The following is a 20,311-nucleotide window of genomic DNA, read 5'->3' on the forward strand; positions in this document are numbered from 1 at the left end:
TTGTAATTTCTAATGTAACATTTCCAGTCTTGGGTAGCAGATCTGGTAACCTGAGATCTTGGTGTTATATCACTAGTAGGAGTGGCAATGCATGCGTAAGTAGGCCAATGGCCTCATTTAATACAGAGCTCGAGACGTGGAGATAGCTATCAAAGTGGAGGACTTTAAAATATCAAGTAGCATCTGATGGGAAAGGCCTTTCCTTGAAACTCCAGTGCTGTTCAGAATAGATAGCACTGGGCAAAATAACTAAAGGGTCTGACTTTGTATGAAGTAGCTTCCTATGATCCATTTTAACTGAGAAGGAAAGGATGACTCAGCTACAAGAGATCTGGTATACATTCGATTTACACTGTGATCCAGACAAACATCCCAAGAATTTCTGGTCAGATTACAAGATGACAGAAAAATAATATAATTATTCTTGGGGGGAAAAAGGATTATTTATCAACAAGTATTAAATATCAAATATTCCACATTGTGATGAGTGGGAGGCTCATATCCCTATTCTACATATATAATTATAAAATTGAATCAATTAAAAGAGAAAATCAAAATTAAGTCCACCTGAGGGTTCTTAAAGGAGAACTTCTACTAACACATCTATAAACTAGTCCCAAAGATTGTTCTCTATAACCCTGAAGGTTATAGGGATGAAAGAAGATCAAGACTTGAAGACTTGAAAGAAGATAAAAATGATTGCCCAATGTCATTGTTGAATAATGATTATTAGTTATTTATGATGATTTTAGCTGAGAGAATAAAGATGATTTGACAGGACTTTATTCATGAAGATCAGTGTGGGTTTTTACCTAAAAGACAGTTGAGGGACAACATTAGAAATATATTGGAATTTTGGAATACTTAGAACAATATAATGAAAAGCAAGCAGCACTGATTTTTCTTGATGCAGAAAAGGCCTTTGACAAATTGAACTGGACCTTTTCGTTTAAAATTTTGGAAGATATGATAAGATAAAGATATTTTTTTATGATAAGCTAAAATTTGGGCATGAATTTTATCAAATGGGTAAAATCGATTTATACCTCACAAAAGGCACAGATAATTGTGAATGGAGAATTAGGGATAATTAATATCTGTGACATATAGAACAGAACCAGACAAGGATGCCCCTTATCACTATTGCTATTTATTTTAGCTTTGGAAGTACTGAACAGAGATATATGATGAGATAGAGAATTGCTGAAGTGAAGATTAAAAGAGAAACGTAAATTACGGGTGTTTGCTGATGACCTGGTGATAATTTTGGAAGATCCTCTGCAAGGAATAGAAATATTAATGGAAAAACTAAAGGATTTTGGGGTGTTAGCTGGTTTTAAAATTAATAAACAAAAGATGAAAATGTTAACAAAGAATATGAAAATGGAAAAAACAAATAGAACTGATGGAAAAAACTGGTTTTAAGATTGAGAAAAAAGTGAAATCACTATGACTAATATAAATTGTACGTTGTACCAGAATAATTTTGTTAAGACATGGAATGATATCAAGAAGGACATGTTAAGATGGGAGAAATTTCAACTGTCATTGTTGGGGAGATAAAAATGAATGTTTTGCCAAAAATGATGTATTTGTTTCAAACAATACCTATCATGACAACTGTTGTACCATTTAAACAATGGCAGAAAGATATGACTAAGTTTGTATGGCAAGGGAAAAAAACAAGAGTTAAATATAAAATATTTCAATATGCAAAGGAACAAGGAGGATTGGGACTGCCTGATTTAAAATTGTATTTTGAAGCCTGTTGCTCAGTCTGGATGAAAGAGTGGGTTTTGCTGAGAAATAAGAGAACTTTAAAATTAGAAGAGCATGATCTGAGGTTCAGATGACATGGTTTTCTATGGTATGATAAATTAAAGGTTAACGTAGATTTTAAGAATCATTATATTAGAAGTGCCATATTGAGAATATGGAACATATATAAACCCAGTCTGTGCCCAAAAATGCCTTTATGGGTCAAGAAGCATTTTACAGGAAAGAAACAGTAGGTAAAGAAAAATGGTTAACCTATCAAGAGTTGTTAGAACAGGAATATGGAAAATATAAGATGAAATCAAAGAGCAATTGGCTGCAGAGGGATTTAATTTTCAATGGTTTTCATAGGCACAGTTAAGAGAAAGATTTAAGATAGATAATAGGACTTTTGGAATTGAACAGTAGAAGACAGAAGTTGAAGTTGAACTATGCAAATGATGAACATGTAATTGTTAAAATGTGTAAACTTTTATTAAAATTTGAAACAGAACAAGTGAAAAAGACTGTACGATAAAACGGGCTAAGAACTTTGGTCACAATATACTGATGGAACAGTGGGAAAATATGTGGTTAAAGGGATTGAAATTTACATTATGCTATAACCTAAAAAAGAATTTTTATCAAATGATGCACCGTTGGTATATGACTCCAGAAAAATTGTCTAGAATGTATAAAGGTACTTCAAATTTATGTTGGAAATACGGACAACATGAAGGGTCATTTCATCATGCCTGGTGGATCTGTAAAAAAGTCAGAAATTTCTGGGTTCAGATACCTATAACGATACAAAGAATTTCAAACATCAAAATTCAACTGAAACCAGAACTTTTCTTGCTAGGATTAATGGACAGTCAATTAGAAAAAAGTTCCAGAGATTGTTCTCTATAACCATGAAGATTGAAATTGGCCAACGTATTGCCAATTTTTAACAAAGGGATCCATAGACAAATTAATACATTCTAAACAGACTTTCTTGTGGTGTCATGTTTACTGCTTGATTCTGCTCAATGACGTCATGTCATTACTCCTTTTGCAGCTACTACAACACCAAGTCCGTCCTCCTCTGCCTGGGGATTACAGCTTTGGTTTGCCTCTCCGTCACTATATTTAGCTTCCAGACCAAGGTGCGTAAATGCATTTATAAAATAGCTGAGTCCCCCTGATTTTACCATCCCATACGTAAGCAGAGAAGTTTTTCTTTGTTAAAGTTAGCAGATAAGCATTTTTTGATAAAGTTATTTGCAGTCTTAACAGAAACAGCTTTCACTCTAGAGCAGTGTTTCTCAAAGTTGGCAACTTTTAAGATGTGTGGACTAGAGTTTCCATCACTGAGCAAAGGAACTGATTTATATTGCATCTCTTGTCATGCAGGTAATGGTTGTCTTGAACAGCAAACTTTCCTTGGAATTAGCCTTGCCTCTCTCCCCTCCCGTCCCCAGATTTGAGAATTGGATCAAGTATTGGCAGCTAGGAAGTTAAAACTACTTTTCTCCTGCTGAGAATGAAGTTATTCGGCAACTTTTCAAATGGAGAAAAAACTATTGGTATTTTTATTACCAAAAAGTCCTCTTCAAACAGTATGTTCAAAACACCCTACAGGCATCACTCATTCAGAAGAACTTTATCAGGCAGGAACAGCAAGAAACGCAAAGTATAGTGGAATAATTTGGGATAATATTTTGCCCCCACTACATTGCAAGTCAAAAGTTTTCTATTGTTTGGAAGGCCTGAGTTCATGCTGTATTGACAGACTGCCTTGACCTAATCCCTATTTATGAATTTCCCCCATCATTGGTATTGAGGGGTGTATTAGATACCATGGAAGGGAACTTACATGTGTCAAAAATAATATACAGTAAGTTCAGGGAACATATAATAAAGGGTATAAAAATGGAGAAGGGTGGTGGTGAGTCACATATGGGTACTAAATGAAATAGCAAATGTTTGGGAAAAATTCTATTCATTTATGGGAGCCCCCTCAATCTTGTGACTTGGACCCCTTGGATATCAACTCCAGTGGTACATTAAAGGGGTGGGTTCAATGCATCTGGTAAATATTGTTGGGAAAGGCAGATGTGGGCATCAGTTAGGCTATCCAGAAGCTAGGGGACTTTCCAATTCACCCATGCAGCTTACACTAATGTTCTCTTGTTTTCTCCCACAGTATGACTTTACATCTTGCCAGGGGGTGCTCTTTGTGATGCTGATGGTGCTGCTCTTCAGTGGGGTCATACTGGCTATTATGCTTCCCTTCCATTATGTAAGTTTCATGTTTTTGTCAACCAAATCTATATTCGCATCCTTCCAAGTGTTATTTCACCACATCCAATAGAAGGTGAGATGCAGGACTATCTGCCTATGCCCAGTTATGCAGTTTAGCTAGATGCCAAAAACATTATCTTAACTTTCTCCTCTCCATTAGTTTTCCATTATATCTATACTACCTTCACCAATCAGACTGCAGAAAGATCCTTGGAAAGCAAATATGGTTCAAGAATGTGAGCCTGACTAGAAATTTGGAAGGGAAATTATTTCCTTTCTCCTTTATCACTAGCCAGTCTCACCTGGTGAAAAATCTTTCTTGGTATCAAAGCTCAGGCAGACTCTGAGAAGGGTTAAGTGCTCTAGACATCGCAAGGGAACCATAGCAGTGCAACAAGATGTACAACATATCATTTGTTTTGCAAGGGGGGAGGTGGGGTGATAAGACTAGGGATGGGAAATCCGTGGGCCTTGCGATGTTGCTGGACGAAATGCCCTGTATCCATTGACTAGAGTTGCTAGGAGCTATTATTCAATAACATTGCAGAGGACCACAGGTTTCTTCTCCTTGACAAAGACTGTTAAGCTGCAAGTCTACTAAGGAGAGCAACCTAGGGCTAGTTTTCTACATGTTCTTACAAAATGTTTGAATCGTGAGTGTGCAAATGGCTAAAAATAAAACTGTGCAAACATTATTTCCTATGTTAATTAGAATTCCATGCAGCTCCTAGTAGGCACCATTTGGATTTCCCACCTTACGCAAACCAAAAAACCCCATAGAGTGCTGCACAAATAGGCTCTTAAAATTCTTTGTTCAATTTGATGACTGAAAAAAGAATTGAAGGTTTGATTTCATCAACTATCTCCAGGGTCAGAAGAAATTCTCAAAGTTTCTTAGGGGAAGATGGTAGGTGGGATTCCTCTTTAGAAATGTTGGCCAAACAGGGAGCATTGGCTTATGTTGTGTTGGCCTATGTGGTGATCATCCTAGATGTGCTTTGTTTGCTTGATTTTGGGCTGGGCTTGGCTTTCTATTAGCCTTGTTGGCTGGGATCATTTGACATAGCTAATTGTTTCCCACTGGAAAATCATTTTGAACTTCCATTCACGTACTGCTGTTATTATCATTCTGAAATAGTAGAAGATGCCATTTGCAATGGGGTGACTTTCTGTCCACTATTATCTAAAAGAAGCGTAGGCTTCTGATAGCGTATGGGAGAAAGGGGTTACTTTATTGCTGGAGTTTTACGTTCTGTGAGAAACAACATCTTCTCCCCAGAGATGTTCATTTAAAAAATAACATTGATGGATTGGATATATAGCAGTTACCAACCCCTTTCACCATATCCAGGCCATTAAATGTGGTTGGTTTTGCTGTTCTTTGGTTTTGTAGAATCAAAACAAATGAATCTACTGAGAAGTATAGCATCTCAGAGGGAGCAGGAGGCCAGTAGAAAAGTTGGGGAGTTAGCAATAACTTTAGCCTGGTCTTCAGAGTATCTGATCCCTGTGATCAGTTCACTCAGATGAACCTTGGACCCCTGCATATCTTAATTTGCCTAAAGTCCTGACGGGTAAGGCTTATTATTTCTAGTAAGAAAACAAAAATCGGTCAGATGAAAATGCATTCACTTGTTTCCCGGGAATGTTGAAGAGGGGAGTTATAGAAAGTAAGACCCCAAAATTTTACAAAATCTAGCATGTGTAAAAAGTTGTGTTTCATATTCCATCCTCTCCAAATGGCTTTCAGCATATTCTTGTATTAAAAGAACTAATCAGTCAAGCCCCCCCCCATTTACAATTGCCACCTACCAAGGCAACAAACTGATAAAAGCTTTACCATGTGATCCCGTGTGGATCCTCTTTTTACTATCCCTATAGTAAGCAACAAAGAGTTTCCCCAAGACACACACACACACACACACACACACACACACACACACTTCTTTGAGCATGGTAATTATAAAAGGAGATAACTATTCAAAATCTGACTCAGGGGAATGCATGCTTTCGTCATCTACATGAGGCCTGACAATGTACAAATGAGATGTTATCAGCTATGTAAAAATATATAACACATTCCAGTCATACATTCATCTTAAATATTAACAGGAACAAAAATGGGAGAGTATTATTGCTCACATTTCTGAATTATTCAGGCCCAAGGTGAATTCAGTGGTGCTTTTTAATTAGCCTCACTATATGAAAGCAATGAAATCTTGCTCCTTAAGTACACATAGATACTCACAGACACACACGCACTGATAGAAATAGTAGGAACTGGATGCCTAAAGATTTAGCCTTCATTTGCCCCATTTGCTTGAATGAGGCCACCAGCACAGTTCTGCAGGCACAGAAGTCCATAAGAATATCCCAACAGATGAGTGAACTTCCTGCCAGAGACAGAATGACCGAATGAATAGAATGAGGATGGTGCCTGCAGGGCCATCTAGTCTCACCCCCCCCCCCCTAAATGCAGGATGTCCAGTGCAGGATGAACTACACCATCCCTAACCATGTTTACTGTGCTGGTGAAGGACAGCTTTGCAACCATTTCAAGAAGGAGCTCCAGTCCCACAAATGAACAACTCCTACCACTGGGAGCTTCTTAGGTGTTGCTGGAATCTGCTTCCCTGCATTTTCCACCCACTGATTTTCCACCCACAAGACTACCTATCATTATACTCACTTGGTTCCCCCCCCCTTCTTTTGGAAACATTTCTATTTTTGTAAAAATAGATTTGAGAGTCAACCGAACCTTACTCCTTTCAACAGTCGGGTGTTCCTCTCCTTGTTACAAGTTACATTACTTTCTGTCTTATGATCCCAACACTCTGTCTCTTTCTCTGTAGGTGCCATGGCTCCAGGCCATTTATGCTGTACTGGGTGCAATTGTATTTACAATGGTAAGTCAGCATTGCCTGCATTATCTAGGCTCAAGCAGGAGTCCTTTCAATAGCCGTGGGTCACAAGCAGTTTTGCAGAAGGAGAGCAGCAAGGGGTGAAAGTGGGCTTGGTGATGATGCAGCGTGGGTGGAGTCACATCACACACATAGACCAGGAGGTTCTGTTTTGGGTGGGCGGTCATGAAGAGACTTGGGGGTATTTTTTTAAAAAAATTCTGTGAAGCCTATCAGGGAAGCCTATCAGTTGCCACGTATTACCTCTTCAAAGTGATGGGAAACTATCTGGCAGCTGAACAAATGTGACTTGGGGGCATTCTATATCCTTAGGGCTGAAGGTTGCCCACATTTGGGTTAAAGTAGAGAGATTTGTCTGTCCCTTTTATGATATTGCAATAATCTTATAGAAATTTGGTAAAATGTTTACCAAATGGGCAAGCGTCATTCCTCAAGTATATCTGCCTTCAAATGGAAGATGATCCCCTTGGACAATGCGATGCTTCAGTTCAGGAATCCAAAGTAGACTAAAGCATCCAGAAACATGCAGGCCAAGGAAAACTAAAACAATGTATTCTGCAATGTGCCATAGGCAAGGGGACTGTGGAAAGTATACAGTATTGACGATCAGTTTCAGGCAAGTTGGTCCCAAGATAAGAATCTGTGGTTGGAAAGTGTACTGAGCCTGGTTTTTATCCCCATAATGAGGAAAACCCAACCTCCTCTCCCAGAATTTTTCGTTAAACAATCCGGTCACCTTTTTAATTGTTTGGATTTCTGCACCAATGCAAAAAACCCAGAAATGTGGACTATTGCCAGATGGATGAATCAATGGTCTCAATAAACCCATCAACATTTTTTTCTTTAAGGCGCGTGCTAGAAGTTTGTAGGCCACATAGTTGTATTCAAGAGATGTTAACTGAGTCTCACAAGTACATTCATTGAGGGAGACTTGCTACATAGACTTTGCCTCTTCTCTATTCTGGGCTCTGCTATGCTGAAAGATGCAATAGAAACAAAAATCACAGAAAAAGGCAGTGGTGCAGTGAAAATATTGTAGATTGGTCTCAGGTCAGGTCTTCTTTTGTGTATTGTTTCCCTGTCCACTGCTATAGTCTAAGGATAGACTCAGCCAACTGAGTCAGTCAGTAGTGTTTTCAGCTCAACAGTTGGCAGCCCTCTCTCTTCATTCAGTAATCCATCTGATGTGAATGAAAATATCCTCCGTATTTGATACACATGCCTTCTGTGTGCTAGAACATTTCTCTCTCCATTTGCCAGGGTTCCTGAAAAATCTCTCTGTGTGGATTTCTCTGTACACTTCTCTGAGCTACCAAAAGGTTTTCTTCTTTTTGGCCCCACCCTCCATCCCCCACTTGCCATTTATCATCTCTACTCACTGATTCTGGGACCTTTGAATCTTGGTTCTTACGCATGTACTCAGTGATAGGAAAGATATACACATATATAGGCCAACCTAAGCTAAATGGGCCACTGCCCTAAGCCAACAAGGTTATCCGGTCTGTTTCTGTAATCCTGTTAATAATACTGGAATAAACCAACTCTCCACTTCCAATTCCCTTGGGAAACAAAGAAAGGCTGTTCCCTTTGCTGATTGTGGTACTTTGCACCTTTGATAACCCAAGATTGCTCATGTCACTAAACCACAAATATGAATGTTGGGTCCTGCCAAGATTTTTAATGGGGCTTTTAAGGAAGCCATCATGAAGCAAAGGAATAAAGATGGAAAATAATAATAACATTAGAAAATTAGCTTGAGGCTCCCCTGGGTTGGTGTTGGAATGATGCTGAAATACAATTTTGACATTAGGACAGCTTAAGGCTGTCTCACTTATCGGTTGGGATGAAGCAGCAACAAGGGGGAAACAGCAGAAAAAATATTTTGCCAGGGCATGTTTTTGCAGCAGTTAGGGAGGGGAAGTTTGGTGTAGTGGCTAAGGAACCAGACTAGAAACCGGGAGACCAGGACTTCTACTCCCACCTTAGGCAGGAAGCCAGCTGAGTGACCTTGGGCCAGTCCCTCTCTCTCAGCCCTAGGAAGAAGAAGGCAAGGGCAAGCCACTTCTGAAAAGCCTTGCCAAGAAAACTGCAGGGACTTGGCCAGACAGTTACCAGGAGTCAAGACTGACTCAAAGGCACACACCAGAAAAAAAGGGGGGGGGCAAGTGAGAAAAGCAGATGTCTGAAATTTAGGGCATCTAAGTTTTCTATGACTAACATCACTTCACTTGTAGTTGTGGAGCTGGAAGCACCATTTCATGAGGCTTGCACGGATGGGACAATAATATGAAGAATATTATAATGTACAGATTCATTTCTAGCTTGAATTTTAATCTAGGCCAGAGAAGAATCTTCCTCAGCCAGCCTTTTCTTCTCTTGCAAATTACTGGAAAAGGAGACCTTCAACTATGGAAACACAGTGGTTGGCTTTGGACCATTTTTTCTCATCTTAACCTACCTCATAGGCTTATTGTAAGGGAAATCGAAGAACAGCCAGATGGGACCCAAAGAAAAATTGGGATATAAATCTAATGAATAACCTCTCCATTTTTTTTATTCTGACATTTAAATCCTATCCTGCTAATGAATATGCATCAGACATGATGGATGGTTTGGTTTTGATTTAGCATGTTGTATGAACCCAGCCACTATGGCTTGTTTTAACAAACCACAGTAAAAATAATCCTAGCTCAACACAATGTATGAAAGATTCCTCTGAAGGCCAGGAAAAGCAGGACAAGTCTACTGGACTGAGTGGTTCCTTTTTCATGTTCTTGTTCTAACCTCAAATACACTGCAACTCCAGTTGATGTATGGCTGGAGAAGATCCTCACCTTATAATTAAGCAAGGGAGCTTTCAGAGTGAAGAGCAGAGCTGGAAGGGAGAAGCTGAATATTCATGGATGTGAATCTAGCTGCACTTCCAAGAGAAGTATCTGGGTACATCCATGCACAGAACTATAGGCTATGTAGACACTTTTTCATATAATCTCTGCCAACTCTTTTCTTCCTAATTAGATTATGGGATTTGCGACTAGGGCCTGGGGAACCAGCAACCTTACAATTTTCCCTTTCCAAGTCTTTTGACACCTAAAGATTGCATTGCTAATCACTGTCCATGTTTGCTTTTCTCTCAGTTTCTGGCCTTTGATACCCAGCTCCTGATGGGGAATCGTCGCTATGCCATGAGTCCAGAGGAATACATCTTTGGAGCCCTCAACATTTACCTGGACATCATCTACATATTTTCTTTCCTCCTGCAGATCTTTGGGACCAGTCGAGAATGAACTTGGCTGAGTCTGTAGGTCCTGTGCCTGATAAAACAGAAATATATTTAGAGAGAAAGAGAAAGAGAGAGATTTATAATAACACAATAAGCAAGAAAGGAGAGAGGAAAAAGAAGTAACTTCTCTGGCCCTTTAGCAAGCTCATTGCATCAAGTGAGCATCTGCTCACCCACTGGCCTATTTGAGCTCCCTCTGCAGCCTGTGTGTAAGTGTGTGTGTGTGTGCCCGTACACACGCACGTGTATATATATTTATATACACATGCTGTTAGGGTAAACTGGTATATATGCTAGGCTTTCCCTTGCTTCCATAACTGCTTTCAAAATGTATGTTGAAATTAGTGTAGCAGTACTGGAAATGGCACTGAGGGGGGAAAAAAAGAAAAAAAAAGAAATACTATTGCTTTTAACCTAGAGCTGAAACAAATGAAGAAAGGAATAAGTCAGAAATTTAAGTTTGTCATATCCAAAGTGAGCAAGTTGTTAAAACTACAGAAAACCTATGTGAAGTTCATTTTGTATAATGTGCATTGTTCCAAATTTCAGAGTTTAAGTTCTGGCACAATCCCAGTCTGTATATTGTTGTTTCCACTTCTATCTGCCCCTACAAAGAGTTGAGTGGATTATATATGGTTCTCAGACACTTTTCCATCCAACTGGATAATAAGATTTTATCTGCTTAACTTTCTTGGTGGCACTCTGTTAGGGGCCTTCATTTTTGCTAGACCGTTGAGGCACACAAAATGAAATCATTTTATCTGGCCTTTCCATTTAATTTCCCAATTTCTAGTTGAGGATATATTTTAAAAAATGTTCAGTTCTTTTGCATATTTTTGTTTCTGCCTTAATTCCAGGCTAGCCAGAGAAGGAGGGGAATGTGAACCTCATAAAAATGATCTTTGTGGTCTTGCTTAGCCAAGGACAATGTTGGAGCAATGCTCTGGCCCCAGTCACTGGTGGAAGCCACCATGTACTTACACATGTGCTTCTCCTATAGCATGTCTTCACCTGTCCTTGCTCTTCCCCCACCCAAACATCATTTTCTTGGGGCACTGGTGGTAGGGCAGGTGAGATCTTTCCAGGAGCTTATCAGTGCCCAGAAGGAGACAAGGCAATCAACGCATAGAGAACCGTCGTTGATTTGAGTCCTTACTTATTATCCCAATATTTTGTAAGTGGTCGATCAGGCTTTGTAGATGGAGAGCACCCTGCCAAAATATGGCACCTTCATACATAACAAAATCTAAAGAGGATTTCTAAAAGGATTTATTCATTCTCCTTAAGAGACTCTGATAACTTTGCACTTTCCAATAATCCTTTAGAAGATGAAGGAGCATAGATGGCAACCTTACTTCTCCTATAAGACATTTTTGTAACCCTAATCACTTTTATCCATTAAAAAGTATCTTGTTACTTGTCCTGTGCAATGGCTCATAGCCACTTTTCCTATTTTCTACTTTCTGTATAATCATCCAGGCCTAAAAACATACTTGCAGAGTGTTGCTTGAAGGGATCCTGCTATCTATGCTGACAGATGTTGAATGACGGTGGCAGCAGCAAACAGCCTTTTTTAGAACTTAGGATTGCACTTTAATTTTTTTTTTTTTTTAAAGAAGGTCTCCAGGGAATAGCACGGTGCAATGACATCACTTGTCAAAAGGTGTGTTCCTCTTCTTCTTGGGAGTGTTTTTTTTAAAAATGGTAAAGTAAGTATTCTAAGTGCAGAGAAGGCTTAGAAGGCTTTCTTTTCTTTAAAACCAAACCAAACCTTGCTGCTCCATGTTTCTGCTGCACTGACATACTTTAGCACTACAGTTCAGATGGTTCATCCCCGGGTTGTAGGAAGACTGCTGAAATTGGAAGTCCGTGGGCTGGGAGAAAAATGGACTCCCTCTGCATTCTGCCATGGGTCCCCCCCCACCCCCAAATATCTGCTGGTTAAACAACAATGCTGATACTTGGCTTTAGTTGGGGTGCATGTTCCAGGGAGCTTTTAAAGCAGTCTTCCCCAATTTGGAGCCTCTAAGATGTGTTTGTCTGGACTCCCATCCTCCCCTACTGGCATGGGAGAGGATGGGCATTGGCATCCCATGAGCCTGGACAGCACCAGGTACAATCAGATTACTTTTAATGATTTTATGTCGATGATGCTTGGTATCCCTTGGCAGTCTGGGGTAACAGCAAGGGAACCACATGATTGAGAAAGAGCTGAACCCAGGACTCCTTTACCAGCCTGGACCTGCAGAGAGAGGCAATGTCTTGGACGATGCTGTGCCTGTTTCTTGATTTATTTGCTGGTTAGTGCTTTTCTTTTTAGAATGCCCTCTTTCCCCTCCTAGGATCTCTGCACACATGAGACGGGGCTCCCTGGCACTCTGCCATCCAAGCTGTGCTCAGTCAGAAACCTGTTTCGCTTCCCCAGCATTCCCAGCATGTTTTGTTCCCAGGTTGCTCAGTTATTCAAGCAGTACATTCTGTCCCAGGTTAATGTATTCCTTTGGTTGCATTGCCTGAGTGCATCAGGTCCGTGTGCTATGCAGACACATTAAGGTGCTTCAGCTAATCCTGCCCTGCGCAAGTTGCAGGCTGATTTCAAGACTGGGAAGAGCTCGTGTTTGTGGACCCTGCTGGAGCTTTTCAGACCAACCGAGGAAGCATGCCAATGCTCTGCTCTAGAAAAACTCTTCCATGGCACTTGTGTGGCATGACCTGGGAGCTCGGGGAACTACAGCTGGGGAGAGATACCAGAGCTGAGGTCAGCAGTTGGCAATCCCCTCCCAAACCTCAAAAAAGTGTTAAGGTAAATAAATAGTGGCTGTGAGGGGTCGGGCAGTTGGACTGAAGTGCTGAAGGTCTTGTCCCTGTCTCCAAAGAGCCTTTAGCAAAAAAGAGTAATTGTGACCAGGAGCCTTCAGAGCAGAGGGATGGGGGGTTAACTTAAGAGGACTTTTATTGCTGACCAGAGGGCGATCTCAGCTTGGAAGGGCAGAGAGATGACTTACTTTACGTGCCACCTCCCACCTCTGCATGTCTCCAGGCTACAGCCCAAATGAACTCAAGAGAGTACCAGAGTATCTTTCCATCTCCATTTGGCTCTTAATGTTCCCCGTTTGGAAATCAACCAGTTATTTTCTTACTGTGGGCTGAAGGCTAAGACCAGCAGCCTGAAACTATTATTTAAAAGGTGATGCTTTCAGCTGATAGGGGTGGTTTATCTGAGATCTCCCTGAGAATGGAGAGGAGAATGCGTCATTGGGCGGTCTGTGGCAATGCTGGCCCATGAAGAAAAGAGGGGGGATTTCACCAGCAAGGGCCAAGCTGTCCTGTCCTGAGCCTTGTCCTGTTGCAGCCGCTCTCCAAGCACGCCTGCCTCTCTGCAGTCCTTGTACATCATGCAGTTTGCCCGTTAATGCCGCATCAGGGCAGAAGGAGAGAGTTGCCATGCGCGTACCCAGCAAGGCTCTTTTGCCATTTTTTCTTTTCTACCCAATCTGTGTAATGTATTTTTAAGTTCAAAGCCAGGATGGAAGGTAGAAGATCAAAAGCACCTCTATAAGAAAGAGGTGAAGCAGTACGACTTGTGAAAGCAAATAAGCACAGCCAGTTTAGGGATGGGAAAAGTGGTCCACACTGATGTTCTGCCACTGATATAAACTCCTTCGTACCCAATGTACGAGAGGCTGTTCGGGAGTGAAGAACTCTGTATATACCCAAGTCTACTTGCCTTTATGATGTGATTCTCAAATGTTAGGCTATAATTAACAATGTGATTTACTAAATGAATGAATCAAGTCCCAGCAAGTGTGACACCTTGCTGTGGGATGTAAAAATCAATTACCACTGTGGGAGCAAGAGAAAGGGGAGGGGCACACCTACTGTTCCAAAAGGCTGGACTCACCTCATACCCTCCAACTCAATTTTGCCTCCAAGCCCCTAGAACAACCTTTCCCTACCTGAGGCTTTCTAGAGACGTTGGCTAGGAATCGTGCGTGTTGTAATCTGAGCACATCTGGAGGACAGAAGATTGGGGAAGCTGCCTTGAAAGTCAGGTTGGAATGGATTGCCATGATCAACTTAAGACTGGTTCCTATTGTCATATGTTTGGGGTTTCAATTCCATTAGCCCCAACCAAGAGAACCCTAGTTAAAAGCCTCTGGAGTGGAATAGGTTGCCTAAGCTTGATTTAGGAGCTGCAGTCTTCCTCCTATGAAACTATTTCTTGGTAGAGCAGTGTTGTCCAAACTTGGCCACTTTAAGATGAGTGGACTTCAACTCCCAGAATTCCCCAGCCAGCATGGGGAATTCTGGGAGTTGAAGTCCACTCATCTTAAAGTAGCCAAGTTTGGACAACACTGTGGTAGAGGATTAAATCAACAGAATGCCACCATTGTGCCACTAGCTTGGAGCTTGTATCTGCTCCACCTGCTGGGAAGCCCCAACTGCTGAGAAGGAGGCTGCTTGCTTCTGTACTGTCCCACCCTTTTTCTACAGAATTCAATCCTAGGTCACATTTAGAGGTAGGAGTGAATGTTTGAAAGAGGCTTTTTAAACATTGGATTGTACCTTTTTTTTTTTTAAATGAAACAGACCTGGCAACTGATTAAACAATTGTGCAAAATATACGTCGTGAATCTGCTAGTGTTATTGGAGACTTGAACTTCACAGTCCATAGCAGGAAGGTTTAGTGATCTTGCTTCTTTGGAACATACAAACTGCCAAACACCCTGACCTATATTTGCATGAACTCTTTCACCTTTAGCTAGTTATTGGAGGAGGAGATCCATGTTAGTCTATGGTCGCCCCAAATCAGGAGGAGTCTGGTAGCAACTTTTCTAACCAACACATTTTATTAAAAAGCAGAAGCTTTTGCGAACTGCAGCTCACTTCATCAGATGCAATGGGATGAGTAGACTGATATGTAAGACTCTTGCAAGCCCGAATGCATTTCCCCCTCCTTCCCTTTATCTTTCTGAGAACCAGGGAGGAGCTTGTCTGAGATGTTTTCTCAAGTTATAGTTCTGCCCTGGACTCAGGTTTATTTTATCTGACCGCTGTTTTGGTAGTGATCTTCATCCTGTCCCTCAAGGCCATTCCCTCTACCCATTGCAAATGGCAGCAGTATTTTGGGACACAATCATCAGGAAGAAGTGAAAGACTATTTGGGGCACACAAGCCGCATTCATATGACCTGGTTTTAATCTTCCAGGCAGTTCTGTTCCTGTTAGTAAGAAGAGCTGGAGTGAATGGGCAGTGTGCATTAGCATCTCCCCATTCACAGTAAGCCAGAAGTCTTGACAATTCTAGCTTGTAATAATATTTGAACAGCCCATATACTCAATGGGATCTGCAGCATTCCCTCCAGAGGCATCACTGGCTGGACAATTAGGGGATCCTTTGTTCCTAGTCTAACCAACAGTCCATTCACTTTTGCTTTTTGAGAACTTTTGGATGCCATCCCAGGTGAAAAGGATTTGAAGGAGCAATGCTACTACCAATAAAAAGGAAAGGAACATGCCTATAGAGTGTAATTCAATCATCCCAAATCTTTCAGAACTTCTAAACACAAGGAACACGACTCTAGACCTATCAGAAAACTATTGGGTTCCACAGAAGGCAACACCAGGACAAGAAACATCTGTAACACTTTCTCTGAGGGCAGGGAATGAGTTCCAAAGGATGTGCTCCACATTTGAAAGTCTCCTTGAAAGGTAACAATTTATAGATTTAGTACACCAAATGCCCCTCCAAGCACATGATATCCTCAAAGACATCCCACTTTTGCTGGACATAGTGGTCATGGAACCTGTTCTTCAGGCTCTAGGATTTACTAGATTTTTGGTAGTACTCAAAGACTGGAGATGTGTAAACAATTGGAGATCCAAAAGGACTCAACCAGAGAATGTGGAAAGAGCCCTTCAGAATAAAAATCTGCATTACCACAATGGCTTATTCCAGAGAAGGTCTGCCTATGTGGGTGCTAAGAACTGACACCAATTTGATCAAACATAATCAACCATTAACAGCGACAGCACATAACGGACCATCCAAAAGGAATATCTATCTCCCTTGGAAGGAAGCTTAAATATAGCCATTCAGCCAATATACAGTCTTTTGTCTTTTTTTTATTAATCCCAGAGACGCTTTCAATATTGAACACGTCTGAAGTTTCATCTACACCAAGAGAGGTTTATGGCTCAATTCTGTTCTAAAATGGGAGGTATACATTTTTCTGCAGCTTTTATAAAAATCCCAAGTAAAAACTTGCAAAAACTCAGGTTTTTTTTTTCGTGAATGTGTGACTTGATGCTTAGGTCACGAAGGGCTATGGTTACAGAAGGGCAACTTTGGTTTCAGTGTCTGACAAGGCTAACCTTTCTTTCATAAGGCCAGCATCTGAGGTCATCCAGTTAAGCTCATGGATAGGAAATCAAGATTTAAGAAAAGGAAGGACTTTTGGCAATTTCTGTGGAGAAAAAGTTGTGTGTTTAAAACTGGCTTCGGATATATGTAAGGACTTATTGAAGTTGGTGGATTGCACTGTCAAGTGGAACACAATGTTTACCATTTTGCATTTCCCTGAGTGTGAGTTGTTCCTCCTATTTTTCCCTCAGTTTGCACATTTGTTTTTTGGAGTCTGCTCAAAATTGTATATGCATCTTGGTGTGCACCTCTACTCCAACATTTCTTATATTTGTATGCTGCTTTTTTTCCCCCCAAGGGAACTCAAAACAGCATCCATGGGGGTCAACCCTCATTTGATATGTACAACAGTAACTCTGTGGAGTGGGTTGAGCAGAGAAACAATGGCTGAAGTTGCATGGTTGAGTAGGAGCTTGCAACTAGACACCTCTGTTCTCAGTTCAGCCCCTTAGCTACTATACCAGTGTTTCTCAACCTTGGCCGAGTGAAGATGGGTAGACTTCAACTCCCAGAATTCCCCAGTCAGCATGCAGGCTATGGAATTCTGGGAGTTGAAGTCCACCCATCTTTAAGTGGCCAAGGTTGAGAAACACTGCATTATCCTATACTGGCCCCTAGGGCATATTAATCATCCATGGCCTGGAGATGGGAGCCATGTTGATGGTCTATGTCGGAAGGTGGCAACTTTTCGGTGGTCTGAAATCACATTTCCTTTCCTTTCCTTTCCTTTCCTTTCCTTTCCTTTCCTTTCCTTTCCTTTCCTTTCCTTTCCTTTCCTTTCCTTCCTTCCTTCCTTTTTTTGTGGCCAGGGGTGCAGTAGGTGGGGCAATAAAGCCCAATGGGCAGAGTCAGGATTTCTGGAAGATGGGGAAATTTGGGATTTTCTTTCTCAGCCATGTTAAGCCACATTATGGCTTACACTTGTAGTTGTGTAGAATTTCCTGTCTCAGATTGGCAGGAAACTGTGTTTAGTGGCTCTGTAAGCTGCACAAAAGTTATTTGCCTGCTCTTTTTCCAGTTCCATAGCACATACTTAGTAGTATTTAAGTGTTTAAAGACTTTATCTGAAACATGATGCTGGCTTGGTGTGCAACTTCACCCAGGCAATTTTCTTCTATTGGCCTCTTTTAAACTAGCTAAGGCATTACAGTAACCAGCAACGCATCTCAGTGTTGCTCCCAGGCATGCATTATTCAGTGCTCATTCCTGTGCCCTGTGTTCCTGATTACAGTTTACAGCCACCTGTATCTGCGTGTGTGAAAGAAAAAGAAAAAACAAACTTACTTGCTTGCAATGGGAGTAAGGAAAGCATCCAATCAGTCACTGCCCCCTTGTGTTTTTTTCTGAATTTACAGAGCAGCTTCCCTTTGGGCGTGCAGTTGATTGTTGCCATCTTCTGAGGCCCAGCTAGTTCTCTCCTCAGTAGCCAAAGCTTTGCTGCAGTTTCAAGTGAACAGCAAAGGATATGGCCGTTCAGCTCTCCCTGTAGTGAGAAGCAGCAAGAGCAATAGCTTGAAAGATGCTTGGGGATGGTTTCCAATCAGAAGATCTAATAAGGAGGGCGAGGATTGAGAGTTTATTTGGAGGTGCTCCATGTGTGGGGCTTCTCTTTGCACATCCAACTACCTTTGCCATTCTGACTACGGGAATGGAACTTAGTTGATCCAACTCTAGTTTTTTTCAGTATGAAAAATTGAACTTTCTTCCCGAGGGTGGCTAATTAATCATTGCAAAACAGCTACTAAGTAAAATGGTCCTTCGTTTGGAGAGCAGGAAAGGAGATCAAGGAACACTTGCTAATGGCCAAAGATCACTGTGCGTGAGAGACAGGCAATATAGGAGGAGTGTGGGAGATAATCTGAGACTGATCCCAATTAGAGAATAAATGGTGATGCTTACTAGCTTTTGGCAACTCTCTTTCTCCTACATACATACACATACACGTGATGAGAGCCTTAGGACAAGACCATTGTCGTAACATCACTGCTGGCCCCCAAGGAAGGTTTCATTCCCTGATATGTTGATGCTGGGTCAAAAGATTATTTTCCCATACATCTTAAAGATGAATTTCTCTGGGTATTATTTATTTTGCTATTTTGATCTGATCCACTTAATTGTTACTGCTTTGATGATCATAAGTAATACATGTGGCTGTTCAAAGCAAGTGTAGACTAGAACAATAAATCCAGGCTCCAAAATTACAATGCTCAGTGACTAAGCATACTTCTTTTCCACTGATTCATACTTAATTGAGTTTTCTGGGTACTAACAGATCTTTGGAATAGTCCAGCCGCCTTGCAAACTTTACCTAGTTGCTGAAAGCTCCCTTTACTTGACGTTCCATCAAGGTTTGATCCTTGCACCCCCTTAAGCCATGTCAGATCACTGCTATTAGTCTCAATCACCCATGATGGCATTCTATCTTTTGCCCAGGAAAGTTCCTAGAAAAAGCACATTAGCTTGTAAAATACATTTTACTTATTAGCCCTTATATAAGACAAGACATTATAGCAATTTCCCCTGCATCAACTTAATGGATTTCAACAACCACTGCTTGAGTGACTGATAGTAATAACTCAGGTTTGTTACACTCAAAGAATCACCACACGTATGCTAACTAGGCATTTGTGGGCAGCATTTCCACTAGTACTGATCTGGCTGTTGGTTCACCTATGATGCTCTGATCTGCTTTCAGCCTACTAAACCATGCAATAATTCCAGTCTCCCAGCTTTTCACGATGATTCAACAAGGCATATTTATACTGTAGATGGGAAAGAATGATTGCAGTAATGATTTCCATGCCTTCTGATGCTTCAGCACTTTGAAGGACAAGCTAACGAGGGATTTACTATCCTTCAGACAGGTGGGTGTGTTCGTATTAATTCAGGCTTCCTGAACCTGAGCTCTTCTCCAAGGAAGCCTAGCACTGTCTGGAGAAGAATGGGCAGACTTCCTAGCAGAAGCATCATTATGCCTTTAAGGAAATGGTTTTGTACAATTTCCAAAGTTTGGATGAAATCATTATTCCAGGACTGACAGCCCCATAGAGCAGTTGCGCTAATACCTTGCTCTGGGCGAGTCTTTAAAAATGAGTCACCACGGTCTTCCCTTTTGTATAATAAAATACATTATTGTTGCTGCTACCATGTTAGTGTTATATATGCTTAGGAAGATACTGCTTCTTTCAAGAAAGGTCCACATATTGAAGCTGCTTACATTGTTGTATGGCAGAAATGTGGACATTGCTTATCATTTTTCAAAAGCCATAATTTCTGATTTCACATGCATGGTGTTTTTTTTTTTTTGAAGTACTGACCAAACATGGACAGCGTTCTCTTCAGCCCAATTTTTGGGAGAAAAGGATTATGTCATGTGTGTGCATTCCCCCATGTATCTGTGAAATCTCCCTTATATATTTTGAAATAAATTTTCCCTATTATAATACATTTTGGGGTATGATTTTCACCCAATAGAGAGAATTCTGCTGCATGTATTCCTCCAATATGATTACTGTATATATTTTGGGGCGGGCTTAAAAAATTACCTTATAAAGAACAGTTGCATTTTGCATAAAGGTCTGAGAAATGTGAGTTAGGTACAGTGCATTTGGAAAGTATTCAGACCCCCTTCACTTTTTTCAAT

The 20,311-nt window shown here is 40.8% G+C and overlaps 1 protein-coding gene and 1 long non-coding RNA gene across 4 annotated transcripts in view; one reads left to right on the plus strand and one right to left on the minus strand.

Annotated features, from left to right (window-relative positions):
* FAIM2 (Fas apoptotic inhibitory molecule 2) overlaps positions 1–10,249 on the plus strand; it is a 39,769-nt gene extending 29,520 nt beyond the window's left edge. The window contains exons 9-12 of the mRNA XM_007420736.3: positions 2,816–2,903; positions 3,944–4,039; positions 6,894–6,947; positions 10,100–10,249. Coding sequence (XP_007420798.1) covers positions 2,816–2,903; positions 3,944–4,039; positions 6,894–6,947; positions 10,100–10,249 — 388 coding nt within the window. The remainder of the gene's footprint in view (positions 1–2,815; positions 2,904–3,943; positions 4,040–6,893; positions 6,948–10,099) is intronic.
* LOC112540724 (uncharacterized) overlaps positions 1–20,311 on the minus strand; it is a 46,061-nt gene that overhangs the window by 14,683 nt on the left and 11,067 nt on the right. For all 3 annotated transcript variants that reach the window (XR_003084803.2, XR_015795691.1, XR_015795690.1), the window contains 3 exons: positions 18,977–19,109; positions 17,953–18,151; positions 10,190–10,276 (listed from right to left, as the gene is read on the minus strand). This is a non-coding gene — a long non-coding RNA (uncharacterized LOC112540724). The remainder of the gene's footprint in view (positions 1–10,189; positions 10,277–17,952; positions 18,152–18,976; positions 19,110–20,311) is intronic.

Source organism: Python bivittatus, unplaced genomic scaffold (assembly GCF_059951505.1).
Source record: "Python bivittatus isolate LINGU-HERP-01145 unplaced genomic scaffold, Pbiv_v1 ctg000220_np1212, whole genome shotgun sequence".
NCBI classification, from domain to species: domain Eukaryota; kingdom Metazoa; phylum Chordata; class Lepidosauria; order Squamata; family Pythonidae; genus Python; species Python bivittatus.